Here is a 15,483-nt window from a genome sequence, read left to right as displayed (position 1 = left end):
CCCTAAATGCTGTGAGTGAAGGACAGGCATTCCGGGGTGGGGACACCACACGTAGTGCCCTTGAGACATAGCATGGTGACCCAGGTATATTTGTGCTTCAGCCTAAACAATTTTGCTGAAGAGCACAGAGGGGTTGGGCTATCCCACCATTAGTTAAGATCGATCGGTAATAAACACCCCTCAGTTGCCTTTCTTTGCGTAAACTTCCGTGGGTTGGATTTGTGTACTCGGTTGTGGCAGCAGTGACGGTGACGAGGACTGCAGGTACAGGGTGGCTCTCTGTAGCGAGGCTGCACAGGGGACCATCTGGAAAGTTCGGTGCTTTCCCTTTATCGTCCGTTTAATGAGCTGCTGGAGATTCACCGATACCCATTGTCCCCTTTCTCAATCACAGAGCCCCTCTGGCTGGCTGCCTACCATATCCCCAGCCTCTCTCAGCTCAGCATGGCCGTGTCACCAAGGTCTGACCGCTAGGATTTGAATGCGGGCTGTTTTGGCCTAATGCACCGAAGAAACGCACAGGCATGCCCTTGCTCCTTTTCACGGGGGCTGGAATGCAGATGTGACGGCAAGAACTACAGTAGGCACCTTGAGTAGCCGCCACCTTGAGGGAGACGCAGGAGCCGGGGGAGGGTGACAGAGCTGACTGTTCCTACATGTCAAGCTCACTGCTGGGCAGCAGAGCTGCAGCAGGGAGTCACCTCCTGTCCTCGTGGAAAGTGAAGCCATGACATAGTTCAGTGTTTCCAGTCCCTCTCTAGGTAGGAGCATCCAATCAGTTTTGGAGCGTGGAGAAAAAGCAGGCACGGAGAATGAAGGAAACTAAATACAGACTCTGCCTCTGTTTTCCTGGATGTATTTTTGCTGGTCCTGAGCAGTATTAGGTTGTTTGCTCATTCAATCAACTCATATATGAGGGCCTATTAGATGTCAGGCTGAGGATAAACTGAATAAAACAAAAATTCTTTCCCTCAAGGAGCTTCATTCTGGTTATAGAGACATAAAACAAGCTAAGTGAAATATGGTATAGGGTAGCAGTATGTTCTAAGGAGAAAAAACAGGAAAGGGAGATTTAAATGTCTCGGGTCGGGGGAGGAAGGCAGTGGAAGTTTTAGATCAAAAGCCAGGGAAGGGCTCGCTGAGAAGGAAGCCTTTGATCAAAGTCCAGGGAGCGGTGAGGACGTCCTCATGCAAAGCAGTGAAGGAGCTGATTCTTCGGCAAGGCAGTTTAGAAGGCATATGAGTGACACTAGTAAGATCTCAGCGTCCCTGCAGGAATAGGGGTGATTCAAGCAGAAATAGCTAAAGGGACAAACTTTTAAGCTGTATGTTCTTTAGTCTCTGTGGGAGATACACTAATAACTGAGGTGTTACAAAGAGGGAGACAGGAGATGTCGTTGCTAACAATTTTGCGGATTGCCACCTCCAGGAAACTGGCCACTTGGAGGATCAATCCATCAGGAGAGCCCAACTCTGTTTCATCTGATACAAGTTTAGTTTAAGGCAGAAAATACAGGTGAAGTGTTCAGAGGCAGACCCCACGGGCAAATTTACACTCTAGCTCTGTCTTTCCACTAGATTTCATTCAACAAACACTCCATTGTTGGTTATGTTGTGTTTGACACGATGCTAGACCTTGGGAAAGCGGCGGTGAACAAGGTGGATGTTGTCTGTGACCTGGCACAGCTGACACGCTGGGGGTGGGGTGGCGGGGAACAAGAGGCTATGAGTCACAGTTACTTGACAGCCATGATCAGGCAGCCGGCGGGGGGCTCTGAGTGACTGTGCTGATCAGAGAGCACAGGCAAGTCCTTTTTGAGGAACAGGTATTTATGCTGAGACCGGAAGGGTAAGAAGGCATTAGCCAGACGAAGGACGAAAGACGCAGCCGAGGCAAAGAGACCTGAGGGTGGAAGGCCGCTGTGACGACAGGAGCGTGAGGCGTGCGGCCGGGGAGGGTGTTGGGGGCCAGGCGGTGCTTGCTGGGGCTTGTAGGCCAAGGTTACAGTTTCGTTTTAATTTCTGAGAGCAAGGAGAAGCTATTGGAATGTAAACGGGGCTGGAGGAAGATATGGGGACAGGCAAGCGGCTGTTGGGCTCTGAATTTGGGCGCGGCCGGTGGAGACGGAGGGGAGTGGATGGGGAAGCATGCTGCCCGGGGCGACGGGGTGCATGTGGGAAGGATGCAGGAGAGCTTGGGGTCAAGAATGACCACCATGTGTTGTTCCCTTTGGGCAACCAGAGGCAATTTGCTGAGATGGAGCCGACTGGAGGAAGACCTAGTTTATGTGGAAAGGCAAGTTTTAGACGCGTTGAGTTTGGGTTCCCTGTGAGATACCCAGATGGAGGTGTTGGATGGGTTCGGATCAAGTCTGGAGAGCGTCGTCTGAAAAGCTCCTGAAGCCGTATGAGTGCATGAGCTAGTTTAGGGGAAGGCACATGAGAAAAGACCTAGGACGGCAGCTTTTGACTCTAACCCAGGGCATACCCGCTGCGAAGGGCAGCCCTCTGGATTGTTCTGTGATAGCGCATGCCTTTTGTAAAAGGACTGCAAGTCACGTGTTACTATAGATATTTCTGGAAGAGTCACCCTGTGTAGTAAGAATGACAGCTCACATCCAGAGCACTAACGACTTGTCAAACATGCGCTAAACACTACCTGCAATGCAATTTGAAAATCCCATGCAGCAGGTACTATTATGTCCATTTTACAGATGAGGAAACTGAGGCTCTCAGACCTGCAGGAACGTGATTGAGGCACAGAGAGGAGGGCCAAGGTCAGGTCGGCTCACTGCAGGGCTGAGGCTCTTCGTCGTTACAGTACGCTCCTTCCCCCTGGTTCCTGACATCGGTGACCACATTCCTCATTTCCACCCCGACCCCTCACCTCCCATCAGAAATATGTCCTCTACCTTCTGGCCTGCTCCCGGGGGCATCACAGCCCAGACACCAGTGTCATGGGTCCCCTATTTTTAGCCTGCACTTTTAGCCTTTAGCTCACCAAAGGTGGTTCCAAGGCATCCTGGGATTGTGGGAGAGCAGGAGGAGGTGTGTATACACCTACCTCCCTGATACCCATCTAATGTGCAATGACCATATTGTCTTCCACTCACCAGTAGAGGGCAGACGTGAGTGCAGCCACACTCCTGCTCTCCGGGGGAGAATCTGTGGCGGGTCCAGCAAGAGAGAGGGCCCCGTTGCTGCCCAACTGGTCTTAACACTAGCTTAGAAAAGGGAGTGAAATTATTCCGGGTCATGGTGCTGACAAAAAGCAGAACCTTAGACTAGTTCCTCTCACTGATCTCCCTCCCCCACCGGCCACCCCTTTGTTTCTAGATTTCAGTTCTGCAGGCTCAGGTACCTAGGAGTTTCTTCCAGAAACATCTGTTCACTTGAAGTGGTCAAGCCTTTGCTTTCAGCGGCTGAGGCCACTGCAACCCTTTCGAGACATCAGAGGGCTGCTTTCCAGGCTGTCTCCGTTTTAGCACTTTTGAGCTGTACCCTCTGTGCCGTGGGCCAGTATTTATTAAGGGGTCCCCACAGCCTGCTGGCTTGCTCTGACGCCAGCTGATTCTGGCCCAGGAACACCAGGGGACCTCTAAGCTGGCCATCCATTCATACTCTCCCCAGCAAGGCCCAGCCCTTGCATTTGTTTGTGGGCACAGTAAACAGGGAGACCACATCCTGTTTGGGGACCAACTTCTCTCTCTAGTGTGTTGGGTGCTAGCACGTTACATTGGTTATGTCGTTTAATATTAATGTCGTAGAGCTAGGTGACAGAACACTCACTTCGCAGGTGAGGAAACAGGCGAAGACAGATCGAATCATTTGCGCAGGGTCACACAGCCGGTGAGCAGCGAAGCTGGGATTTAAATAAAATCAGACAGTGAGACTCCAGAGCCTGTGCTCCTGACTACTCTGCACACTGCCGTCCGGCCTCGCCATGGGGACGTGTGGAAGAGGAATACTCCGCCCCTACATTAGTCCCCTACCCCTCACAGCCCCCGGGTCAAGGCTGGCCCCGTATCAGCACTGTGTGACTTCATTATGCCAGCCACTGTCCTCGTATCTCCTTACATTTATTCCATTTAGTGTCTCTGCAACCAAGGGTCACACAGATTAGCTGGATAGATAGGCTGGAGAGGTCTGACTACATTTCCAAAGACAAAACTAAAATGTTCTGTGAGGTTATCATGGAATGAGCACCATTAAGGTTTAGCTGCTGTCAGCTCTCCAGGACAAGGATAATTGGGCCCAAGGTGAAATGCTCCTGCTCCTCTCTGCTGCCTTGTGGGTCAGGGCCAGGAGGCTCTTGGGCACCGGCTGGGAAGTGGGGGCGAGGGGCCCTGGCCTGAGACCGCAGCCCGCCTTTCCCCTAGCCGCAGCCTGGGTCCTCTGCCTGGCTTCCACGCCTGGCAACCCTGACCACAGGCCTCCAGAATTGTGTGCCCGTCCACATGCTGCCAGAGGCAAGTGCCCTGAGCCTTCTTCAGATTCCCTGCACCTGAGTGATCCCCAAATGGTGTAGAACACTGGATTACATAAGCCACCAGATCGTTCTTAGAGTCACATTCTTTCAGCTCTACAGCCCCATTGAGCCACGTGCCTCCTGAGACTATTTTAAATGCCCGTGAAGGAGTCTCCCTAGAATGAGGTTCACTCTGAAAAGTCAGGGTAATCACAGGCATTTCTTTTCCCTCTCAGGTTCTTGAAGACTGTCTCCTCCAGGTGGGGTTTACTCATCCATTGCTTTAGGCTGCGTTCCCCAGAGCTGCCCCCCTGCCCAGTGTGGGAAGAAAGGGGGAGCAGCTGCCCCCATCCTCTGACCCGCCCGCCCTCCCTTCACCAGCTCGTTCTGGCCCAGCAACGGCTCTTGGAAGGGTTCAGGCCCAGGGAGGCTCTGGGAGCAAAGGAGAGGACAGGGAAGGAAAAGGAAGAGGAGGGAAGGTTGCCAGGGAGCCCCGTTTCAGGGAGTTTTTCAGCAGAGGAAGCAGCAATTCCTTCTGAGATCGGCTCTAAAACCCCCTCCCAGAGCAAGTACCTGCCTGGCTGACCGGCGGGAAGAGCTGGAGAAGAGGGAGTATTATTAAAACTGACCTGGGCCACGGCAAGGCAGGAGGTGGGCTGTGCCGGGCTCTCCGGCTGCCCGGGACCCCCCTGCCCTTGTCCCCCTTTCCAAAGTGGCGCAACCAATGACCAGGGCGGTCTCAGCACTGCGTCTAATTCGCTGAGTTTTTATTGCAGAAATGCAGCCGCTGGAGACTTGGGACGCAGATCCCCACCATAGGGTGCTGCCGGTGGGAAGCCTCTACACCGGCTTCCCCTCCGCCTGTGCCCGCAGAGAAAACTGGGTCCTCGGACCAGGGCGGGACCTAGTGAAACTCCGCGTCCCCTCACTTCCCCTGGGGCCCGCTGTCCCCGAGGACCGTCATTCCACAAAGTCCGGCTGAGTTCTCGCACGGGTCCTAGGGGGGTCCTCGGTGCCAAAGTGTGGGAGAGGCGGAGTAGCCGCGGGAAGCAGCCACAGAGCCAGCGAGTCCGGCAGGCAGGTCCCGGCTAGTTGCGCGCTCGCCGCGCCGGGCCCTTCCGTGGGCAAATCAGCAGGCAGCGAGGAAGGCGCCTAGGTCTCCGCGGCGCTCTGTCTTTCAGGAAGGTCCCAACTGGACATGCGTCCCGGGGAAGAAAGACTTCGACAGGGGATCAGAACCTTGTTACCCCGCGGCTACTAGGAGTGGGACCCAAGGCAGCCCTGACACCTCCGACTCCCTTCACGCCCAGATGCCACTCCAGGTCGGGGAGGGTCTGTGGGTCAGGGCGCACAGGTGTGCCCAGAGGCCGGGGACCCTTTGGGGTCAGGCCCTTTCTGCCCGGCTCACACCTACAGTTCGCGGCGAAACTCGGACGCGGCGCCCGCCGGCCCCGGCTCCCTGGGCCGTTACACCGGCCGCGTCTTCCAGGGCGCGCGGGCGTCGCGCAGCGAGCGGTCATGGGGCGGCGCGGCGAAGGCCGAGTGGCGCAGCTGGCAGCCGATAAAGAGGACGACCAGCGCCACCGAGAGCAGCAGCAGGAAGAAGAGCAGCAGGTAGGTGGGCAGGTCGGGCTTTGCGGCCGCGCCGTCTCGCATGCCGCGCGCGGTGGCCAGCTCCAGCGGCAGAGCACCCTCCGCCTTGACTGTAGCTGCTAAGGCCAGCGCGCCGCCTCCAGCCGCTTCGGGGCCACCGGTGGCGTTGAACACGTCGCCGTACATGGCTCGCGGGTCCCCGGCCGACCCGCTCACTGCGCCTCGCGCGGGCCGGCGCTGCCCGGCGCCTTCATGGCGCGCCTTCCCGCCCTGCTGCGCGGGCCTGACCCGCAGTCGGTGCCTTCGGGGCCGCAGAGCCGGGGCCGCGGCGCTCCCTCGCCTCGCGCTTAGTTCTCCTCCGGGCGGGGTGGAGGACCCCCGGGCTCGTCGCAGCTGGACGGCTCCGCGCCCCTCGGGCTTTCCGTGTGTCTCGCCGTCGCCACCCGCGGCACCGAATCCCGCGTCTCGAGGTTTTACAGCCGCCCTCTCGACTCACACCTCCAGCTCCGAAGAGCTCCGCGGCGCCTGGGGGCTGCAGCGGCGGCGAGAGGTGCCTGGTGAGCGGGGTCGCAGCCCGGGTCCCCGCTCGGCACCCTGGGGACGCCGAGCGCAACGAGGGCGAAGGCGGGGAGTCCGCGTCTTCCGGGGCCGCTGCGCCTCGGAGCAACCCCGCAGCCTGGAGTCCCGGTGCAGACGCCCGCCCGGTGTGCGGCGAGCCTGCCCCACTCTCGCCGGCTGCTGAGCTCCCGGCGCGAGCAGGAGGCTGAGCGCTGAGGCGGCTCCGATCGCGCGCGGGTTCCGGGCGGGGGGCGGGACTGGCAGAGGCTGTCCCCGAGGGGGCGGCTGGGAACCAATGAGAGCCAGAGAGGACAGGGCCGTGACTGCCCGGCCCAACTTCATATCACTCGCAGGCAGAGGGACCCATAGAGAGAAGGCGGGAGAAAAAACACAGGGCCACAGGCTGACGGACAAAGAAATGAGAACAGACTTGGCAGAGACACGCCAAACAGAGACAGCTGTGGAGAGCGAACCGACTCGGAGACGAGGTTCACCGGGTGTGGGCACCTGCTCTCATTCTTCCTGACATTCTCTGTCCCAGCCAAGCCCGATTGGCGCCGAGCCCCGCTGCCTCTGCTGTCGGGCAGGGCACGTGGCCTCGTGGGGAAGCCCGGGGCACTCCCGGGCAAGCCGGCGCTGGCTGGTGGCCCCGCAACTCTCTCGCTGCGTCTTGAGAGTCCATGGGCCCCTCCCAGCATGAGCGCGCACTCAGCTCCCTGGCCCGGCCGGTTCCGGCAGAGGGGCAAGAGGAGGGGTGAAGCCGGCGGTGGCCCACCTGCCTTAGCAGCCCTGGCCAGGGCTTGGTGGGCAGCACCGAGGTGCGGGTTAGCAGGACTGAGGGAGGGAGAAGGGAGGGCGGCCTCTTCTTCCAGGAGTTCCAACTCACTTCCCCTGAGAAACCGTCCAGTTCTCCCGGACTGGAGTGGTAGAATGGGAGCCACTGCCCTGGCCACCCCAGCCCCTGCTCTTCCCAAGAAACCCTGGCCACCCTGGACTGTCCCTGTCTGGCAGGGCCGGACTTAGGAGAGGCCAGTGAGAAGCCCACAGCGGGCCCTGCAAGTGCAGTGGGGAGTAAGTGTGTGCCCTTCCGTGTGGCACCCTCCCATGTGGCCCCCTCGGCACCTCACCGCCGCCCTAGCCCCAGCTCTGCTGCCTGTCACTTGCCTGAGAGCCTTACAGACAGCTACCTTCTGTCCCCCACCAAGGGTGCTGTGCAGAGACAGCTTGGGGCACCCTGGCTGAAGGAAGTGGTGGGACGATGAGTCAGTCATTCCCCTCTCCCTCCCTGCGGCTTACACTTGGCCACCCCAGTGACGGTGAGCAGCCAAGCTGTGCAGAGCCAGTTGTGGCCACAGCTCATGCCCACAAATCCTGGCTCAGCCCAGGACAAACACCTCTGTGAGCTCTGTCTGATGTTGGCTCTGTGGTTCCGCGTCCGCCCCTGCCCTTGACTGCTGGCTGGGTGAGGCCGCCTCTGGCGGTTTCCTCTTGGTCCTGTGGACAGGCTTCCGGGGCCCCCCAGGATTGGGAGGGGGCTGTGTTGTGTGTGCAGATGGCAGGGCTGGAGGGCAGACAGCGGGGCTTGGCACTGCCCCTCTGCCCACTGCGGTCCTGGGGACCTGCGCAGTGTGCTCCAGGGGTGTCGGACCCCGAGGCCCGACGCCTGGCTGCTGCGTAGGCCAGCCTCTCCTTTCCCAGAAGGGAAGGCTTATCCCTGTTAGCCCAGGACAGCCACCAGAGCCGTGATGCCGCAGCCCTGGAAGGGGCCCGCCTGGATGAGGGGCCCGCGTCCCTTTTCTCTGAAGGCCTGACCTGTTTTGGACAGCATGTTACTCAGCCAGCAGGCTCCCAGGAGATTGCTGTAAAACCAGGACAGGCCTCCTGACTGACGCTGTCAGCCATGGGAGGGCCAGCATGGGGGCGTGGATGGAGGGGGTTTTGTCCACGTGAAGCCCCTGCTGTCAGTAGCCCCTGGGTCCTGGTAAGGCTAAGCTGCAGGGCTCGGGGGTGTCTGGCCTGGAATCTCCTCCCTGTGTCTGCGTGGGGAGCACCAAGGCCCTGCTGTCCCCACTTTCTCTGTTCTCCACCCATGAGATCAGGCGAGGCACCAGGCAGAGGTAGGAAGCCAGGGCAGCTCAGCAGGGATGTCCTATGTGGCATCTGGGGCTATAACATGGGGTCTATGGTAAGTGATTCCCGGCCCTGCTCTGGAAATATGCTGTGAGCATTCAGGAAGTGGGTTTGGAGCAGGGGGAGTCTGCGAAGGGTTTGGTGTGGATGGTGGCGGGGAGGGGTTCCCTGCAGCTCCCCCTCTCATCTTGGGGTTTGGGGGGTGTAGCTCTGAACCTTTTGTCACAGGCACGGCTTTTTTTTGTGTGTGTGCCTTAGCTGCTGCTTCATCATCATATTGAATTTTGCCAAAGTAACACATGCAAGGTCTTGCAGCCTGTGAATGGTAGAGCTGGGACTTGAACCTGCGCAGCCAGGCTCCAGAGCCCATGCACTGAGCTGCTCCCACGGCTGCCTCCAGTGCCGTTCACAGACCTCTTCCCACGGGCCAGGCACTGCTTGGGCCTCAGTGTGACCTCTCCCCTCGCAGCCACCTGTGAGGTGGGCACTGTGATCTCCCGCATAGTCCCAAAGAGGAAGCTGGAACCTTGAGAGAGGGAGTCTCTCACCAAGGCCTCATAGCTAGGTCACGGTGCAAGGGAGCCTCAGATTCTGTGGCCTGTGCTTGTCCACGTGTCTTAAGTTGCTTCTTCTAATGGGAAACTTGGCAAAGAGCACAGGATTAAACTGCCTTGCATTTTGGTCAAGTTGGAGGAGGTATCTTGCCCTTTTGGGGGGGATCTTTTGGTTCCAAAGTGGGGAGGGCGCTGTTTTTTTTCCCCAAAGATGTTCAGAGTCCCGAGAGGGTAGTTATGTTCCCTGAATGTCCCTGGGCAGGAAACTAAACAAGGCCGGACTTGCGTAAATGCAGAGATGAAGTTTACACAGCTTTTCACACAAGCCAGAGTGACCTTCCATTAAGGGAGCTTTGTGTACCCACACATTTAAGTCTCAGAAAAGATTATAAAGGGGCTCAGAGGTTGGCTTTGACAGGCAGAGGTCACCCGGCTGGGACCCCAGGGCGACCTCTTCCCCATTACAGGGGCACCGAGTGACACACGTGCCTCCCCCTCCTGCCCGCCTACAGAGAGACGGAGAGAGAGGAGGCAGAGGTGCCTTTCCTGCCACCACAGGGCCATTTGGCATCTGTCTAATGGAAACTTGGGAGACCGGGAGCATCAGAGCCTCATGATTTCATAAACTGCTGCGCCGGCCGAGGCGCTTGGTGAAGCTATTTCTGTTTCTCCTGCGCACCAGGGGAATTATGGTTAAAGCGCGCAGCGTCATCCGGAGGCTGGGGTGAAGACCGAGGGTGAAACGCTGCCGCCTGAAGGCTGGGGTTTGTTGCAGCTGCCCAGGTTCCCCTGTGCGGGGGGAGGGTGTGCTCTGGTCCACTGGGGACCGGCGTCCGCTCCCCCTGAGGACGCCACGGTGCCCGGCTTGCGCAGGCCCCTCCTTCTAACCATCACCCCAGCAATGCTCTGTCTTATTTTTGTTTCTGATTTTGTTTTTACAGATGGCTTTGGCAACTGTAGTGTCTGGAGACTTAAGGTTGCCTTTTAGAATTACCATTCTAGAACTCAACAGCCAGCAGGCCAAGCCCAGGCTCTGAAATGAAGAGGTTTTGCAAGCGGCCATAGGCGTCCGTGGGCTCGGAGGATGGGCAGCCAGAGCTCGAGGGGGTTGCAGTCCGGTCTGGGAGCAGGATCTCTGAGGAAGGGTGGGTGTGAGGGGGAGGCGGTTCTGTAAGGGGAGTGCTCACAACAGGGCTCCCCTCCTAGAAACGGTGCCACGCCCTCTGTCCCCTGATCCCCTGGCCTGTGGTGTCTCACAGGATCAGGGGGCAGGGAAGAGAGTGGGTGATGTGGTTCACAGGGCTGCCTGGGGCTGGGGCTGGGAGTCTCGGACGAGGGGTGCAGATGATGGTCCAGGCCACCGGTCACCCCACCCATGGCCAAGGGCAGCGCCAGCGGGAAAGACCTGCTCCGAGTCAGCAGGAAGCTCTGGGATTGGGAACCTGCAGGATGGGGTGTCACCGGCTCCTGTCCTCAATACACCCTTCTCTCGACCACTCCAGGGTGAGCTCCCTGGGCAGCCCGCGGGGAGGGGCCCGGGATGGGGAGCTGCTACAGGCGCAGGCTTGAGCTCGCCTCCAGACTCCGCCTTGAGCTGGGCTCCGGGATGGGCAGGTGGAGGCCTGGCTTCCAGAATTCCAGCAGATTAGTCCTGGGCCTGCGTGGACTGGCACCTCCTCCTTACCTAACCCCTGCCCCCCAAAGCCCAGGTCCAGCCTGCAAACCCGGTCCCTTAGAGAGACCTCTGCCTTCTTGATGGGGCCCCTGGTAGCTGGCCTGGGCCTCCTGCAGACGCTGAAGTCACTTTCCACATTAACAGGAGGTCAGACAGGAGAGGCACCCTCTGGACAACATTCACGCTTCACAACGCTGTTCCTCCTTCACTTAATACATGGAGGTGGATTTCCTTGGGGTTGCCAAAGAACTGACATGCATGCCCCACGGACGTGGACGGGGTGTGGGGGCTGCCTGAGGGCGCGGTGGGTGCTGGGTCGGGGGGCTGGCCAAGGGGAAGAATTAGGATGACCGTAACAGCGTAATCAACAAAATGTAACTTAAAAATAATAAAAAATATATAGAGGTTCCATCTTTGACTAGAAAGAGGAGGAAAATTTAAGTTTATGAAAATTGGGAGCGTATCTTGTTAGGAATAATTAGGAAATTATTCCTAAAACATTATTCCTAACCCATTAAAGAAAACTATTTTTTTCTTTTTCTCCCAAAGTTTAAACACAACAAAACCAACAGCAACAGCAACAAAACAACTTGGTTTCTTTCCCATAAAACTGGGGATCCCAGTGATCTTAGTTTAGGGTAAGCCCCCCCGCATAGCCAGGCACCCCTGCTCCAGGCCTTCCCGGCCGGGGTCTGGGGGCAGTGCTCACGCCTTTCCTGGCCCTCCCTGCGCCTCTGCCGGGAGGCGGTGGGTCTCTGGGGTGGGGGTGGCGCCCTGGGGCGGAGGGGACTGTAGATGCGCAGGAGGGGCGAGAAGGGCCCCTTCACCAGAGAAGCAGCTCATAGACTGGAAAATTCTGAGAATGTCCTTTTCGCTCTGTCACTTCTTGATAGGGAGGGAGGTCCAGGGCCTGATTCTTGAGGAAATGGGATTATTTTAAAATAAAGACAGCGAGAGAACCGAAGCTGTCCTTTCAGTGGCATTTTAAAACCTAAATTGGAAACTCCATCAGCATTGCCATTTTATGCCAAGGCAGCAGGAATTCCATCTGCTCCTCCGTGGGGCTTGCTCCCAGGCCCGGGGCTCAGGCGCCTGCCCTGGAAGGTTCCCCCAGGAGGCACAGGTGGTCCCTGCACCCCAGGACTGCTGGGGAGGGGCTCCGCCCCCTCCCCCCCAGGAGGCTGCCTGTGGGCTCTCCGCGGGTGGGCGAAGCGGGCTGGGTGACTCAGAGTCATCAGACCCTTTCCTGAGAAAGCCTTTGAGATGACACTCTCCCGGAAATGGCACTGAGTGGATTTTCTCCGCATCTCAACTGGAACGGAATAGGCAACAGGAGAAGCTGGGGTGTGAAGGGCATCCTGAGATCTGGCTGTCCACCGTCTAGCACGGCCTGGGCCTGGATTCGCCCACCCACCCAGGCAAGGCAGGCAGCGTTGGCCCTGCTCCGCGAAGGTTGCTGGCCCCTGGGGCGGGAACGGCCTCGGTTCCCCCTCAGGGCGCCTCCTCTCCCCAGCTTCTTCAGGTTCACGCGGGGAGTGCTTTAAATTCAGGCCCTGGCCCCCAGCTTAAGGATTCAAACCGAGGACTGGGAGCTGGGAGCGCGCGTGGATATGCGTGAGGGTGGCCTGCGCTGCCCAAGGTGTCCCCACCTCTGCAACCGGAGGAGAGTCCCCTGGTCCTGGGGCACGACGGGGCGGGAGTGTTGGGGAGACAAGGAGACCGTGGTTGTTGCTGGGTCTCTGAGAGGGGCACTCTCTGCCTTGGGAAGGATGACAAAAACTGGCTGGTTTTGGGGAGGAGGGTGCAGAGGGAGATGATAAACAACTTTCCTGGGCAGAGCCCCAGGGAGGCGGAAGCATGGCTTCCGCAGCTCGAGTGGCTGTGAGGTGGCAGGGCAATTCCCACAGCATCACCGAACTGTGCCTGGAAGTGCCCAGAGCACGCAGCTGGCTCCCAAGGCTCCCACGTGTTTCAAGAAGGGCATGAGCCCTGGCCGGGTATCTTGGTCGGTTGGAGCGTCGTCCCGATGTGCCAGGGTTGTGGGTTTGGCCTCCAGTCAGGGCACCAGCAAGAAATAAACCAATAAATAATCAATAAGTGATGCAACAATCAGATGTTTTTCCCTCTCTCTAAAATCAATCAATGGATACAATTTAAAAAAGAAGGGAAGGGAATGAGAGTCCACAGAGCAGTGACCTGCAGGACTGACCTTTAGGAAGCAAAGAGAACAGCAGGTGCTTGGTGGACGCCCGCCTCCCTCCCACAGGTGTGAGCACAGCGGCCAGAGAGGAGGGGAGGGGACCCGGGAGAGGAGGGGCGGGGACCTGGAGCTGAGACTTGAACCATTTCAGGGGAATATTTGAGGGCGGGGGCAAGGGCTGGGTGGGGGTCTGGGGAGCTCCTCACAGAGACTGACTAGGGGAAAAATAATGTTACATTTCATACCCCCTTGGATTTGTAGATTAAGACTGATACAAATATGTACAAAAAACCGCAAGTAAATAATGATCTCTGTGTGATGGGATTAAGGGAGACTTTCATTTTCTTTCTGAGGGCTGAGGTTTCTGAAAATTTCTCCAGTAACCGTGGTTTACTTTTGTAATGAGAATAATAACTTAAAAAAAAAAACAGAAGTAATTTGCTTTTTTATTTCTCTCCCCTCTCTGGGGTCCTCGGTCCTTAAGCGCCTCGCTTCCTTCTCACCCTGGAGCCCTGACCTGCCCTACCGGCCAGGCTGGCCCTGAAGCCATAGGCCCCAATTCACAATGACGTGACTACAGCATCACCAGGACACTTCAGTCCTCTCTGCACCCACCTGAGAGGACAGCCAGGGCAGAAGGGACAGTCTCGTCATTTCTGGCTTTGTGGAGATGGCCTCTCCCCCGCCCCAGGCAGGAGGCCCTGAGCAGGGATCTGCGGAGCCAGAGCCCGGCCTTTCCACTGCCCAAGCTGCTGAAATCGCACCCCTTCTCGGAAACTGCTGCTCTGGCCCTCGGGGCGCTTGCTCCGAGCCGCACTCGGAATCGTGAGGGGGAAAAGGCCCGCTTTCGGCTGATGGGGCCATTTGGAAAGAAAGGGGAAGGAAGACGAATCCACTGGGCCCCTTTAAGGAATCCCCACTAGGGGACCAGATGAAAATAGAACGGGAGGGAGGAGGGGGAGGCTTAGTGAGCTGGAGGGAGGAACATCCTGATTATTAAAGAGCGAATTACCTGGGCCTAATTATGAGCACACTTACATAGTGCATTTCCTCTGATACAGATCGGAAGTGGCTCTGATTCTGTCACGAGGAGTAGGAAAGAGTGATTAAAAAACCGAACGGGTGGATCTCAGACGTGAGAAGCCAGTCCTGCGCCTTTCTTCCCCCTTTGCGCCATCTTTGAGCTTCCCCAACTGCCATCTCAGGGCAGAGCCTGTCCTCAAGGGGTGTGAGGGGTCCCCTCCCCTCTGTGATCCAACGCCAGGACGCCCAGGAAGCTCGCTGTCCTCTTTGGGACTGGTTGTCTGCCTCGGGGTCTGCTTTCTGACTCCAGGTGAGCCCTGAGACCCCAGGGTGGGGACCCTGCCCGCGCTCCAGTGCAAGAGTGACGTTTCCTCACCTCCCAGAATCAGGAGGCAAAATCCAAACTAGGCCTGGAGAATGTTATTACCCAAACGCTTGTGTTTCCTGCCCATTCGCTGAGTTTGCACTTCATGATGATGCTGTGTAGTCATGCGTATACAGCACAGGACAGAGTGGGATTGAGCCATTTGCCCCCACTTTTTTCTTGGTGCCTCCAATGCCTTATCCCTCATCTTTTCTACGTGTCCACATCTTACACATTCTTCCAAAATGGAATTAGCCCCCTTCCCTGGTGAAGCGAGCAAGCAGGAGCACTGGACCATGAATCCCCAGTCCCATCTCCACCACCCTCTGGGCAGGAGACTTGAAAACCATGCCATCCAGCACGTTGACTCCTGCGGCAACAGTGTTCAACTATGGTTGACCATCCGAGTTCCTGGGGAGCATCATAAAATACAGATTCCTAGGCTCCCGGTCTGTAGAGCTACATTATTAACAAGTGTCTTGGGGACGCTGAGGCAGGAGGTCTGAGGGCCACACTGAGAAGCGCCCCGCAAGGCCCACCCCTCCTGCCCCAGTCCGCCCCCCCGACCCCGGGCAGCGCTTCTACCCTTGTTGTCCAGCCCAGGGACATTTCTCCCATTCAGCGGCGTTCACTGGCACCCACTCTGCACCTAGTGCAGTTCATGGGGCTCGGGGCCTCAGGGGTTGAACTTCCGGTTTACGGAGGTCCCGCTCAGTGGGACCCCTGCAATATGTGAGCTCTTTCTATACAAAGGAGAGAGTTTATCCTGCCCTGCCCACCTCCCTGGGTTGTTGTTTTAACTGAGTGAGATAAAGGATGTGAAAGTGTTCGGAGAGCTAACAGGTTGGAAATCCAACGGAGTGTTGTCATTGCCCATTGGGCAAAGACTCCCTGTCTTGTGACAGCTCCTCCGTATTG

The 15,483-nt window shown here is 57.6% G+C and overlaps 1 protein-coding gene across 1 annotated transcript; it reads right to left on the bottom strand.

The window, feature by feature from the left end:
- Positions 1-5,880: 5,880 nt before the first annotated feature.
- SMIM32 (small integral membrane protein 32) lies at positions 5,881-6,247 on the bottom strand. The gene has a single exon (XM_054567975.1). It carries the CDS (start codon positions 6,245-6,247, stop codon positions 5,936-5,938), a length of 312 nt encoding a protein of 103 aa, XP_054423950.1. The 3' UTR covers positions 5,881-5,935.
- Between the last annotated feature and the right edge of the window lie 9,236 nt (positions 6,248-15,483).

This window comes from Pteronotus mesoamericanus, unplaced genomic scaffold (genome assembly GCF_021234165.1).
Source record: "Pteronotus mesoamericanus isolate MK-2021 breed Mesoamerican mustached bat unplaced genomic scaffold, CSHL_Meso_final contig_2, whole genome shotgun sequence".
Taxonomy (NCBI): Eukaryota; Metazoa; Chordata; class Mammalia; order Chiroptera; family Mormoopidae; genus Pteronotus; species Pteronotus mesoamericanus.
The sequence above is the reverse complement of the archived record's forward strand: the minus strand, read 5'-3'. Positions and strand labels throughout refer to the sequence as shown.

Bases quoted from the DNA above. Each gene is read 5' to 3' on its own strand.
- SMIM32 (XM_054567975.1), bottom strand. From the start codon at position 6,247: ATGTACGGCGACGTGTTCAACGCCACCGGTGGCCCCGAAGCGGCTGGA.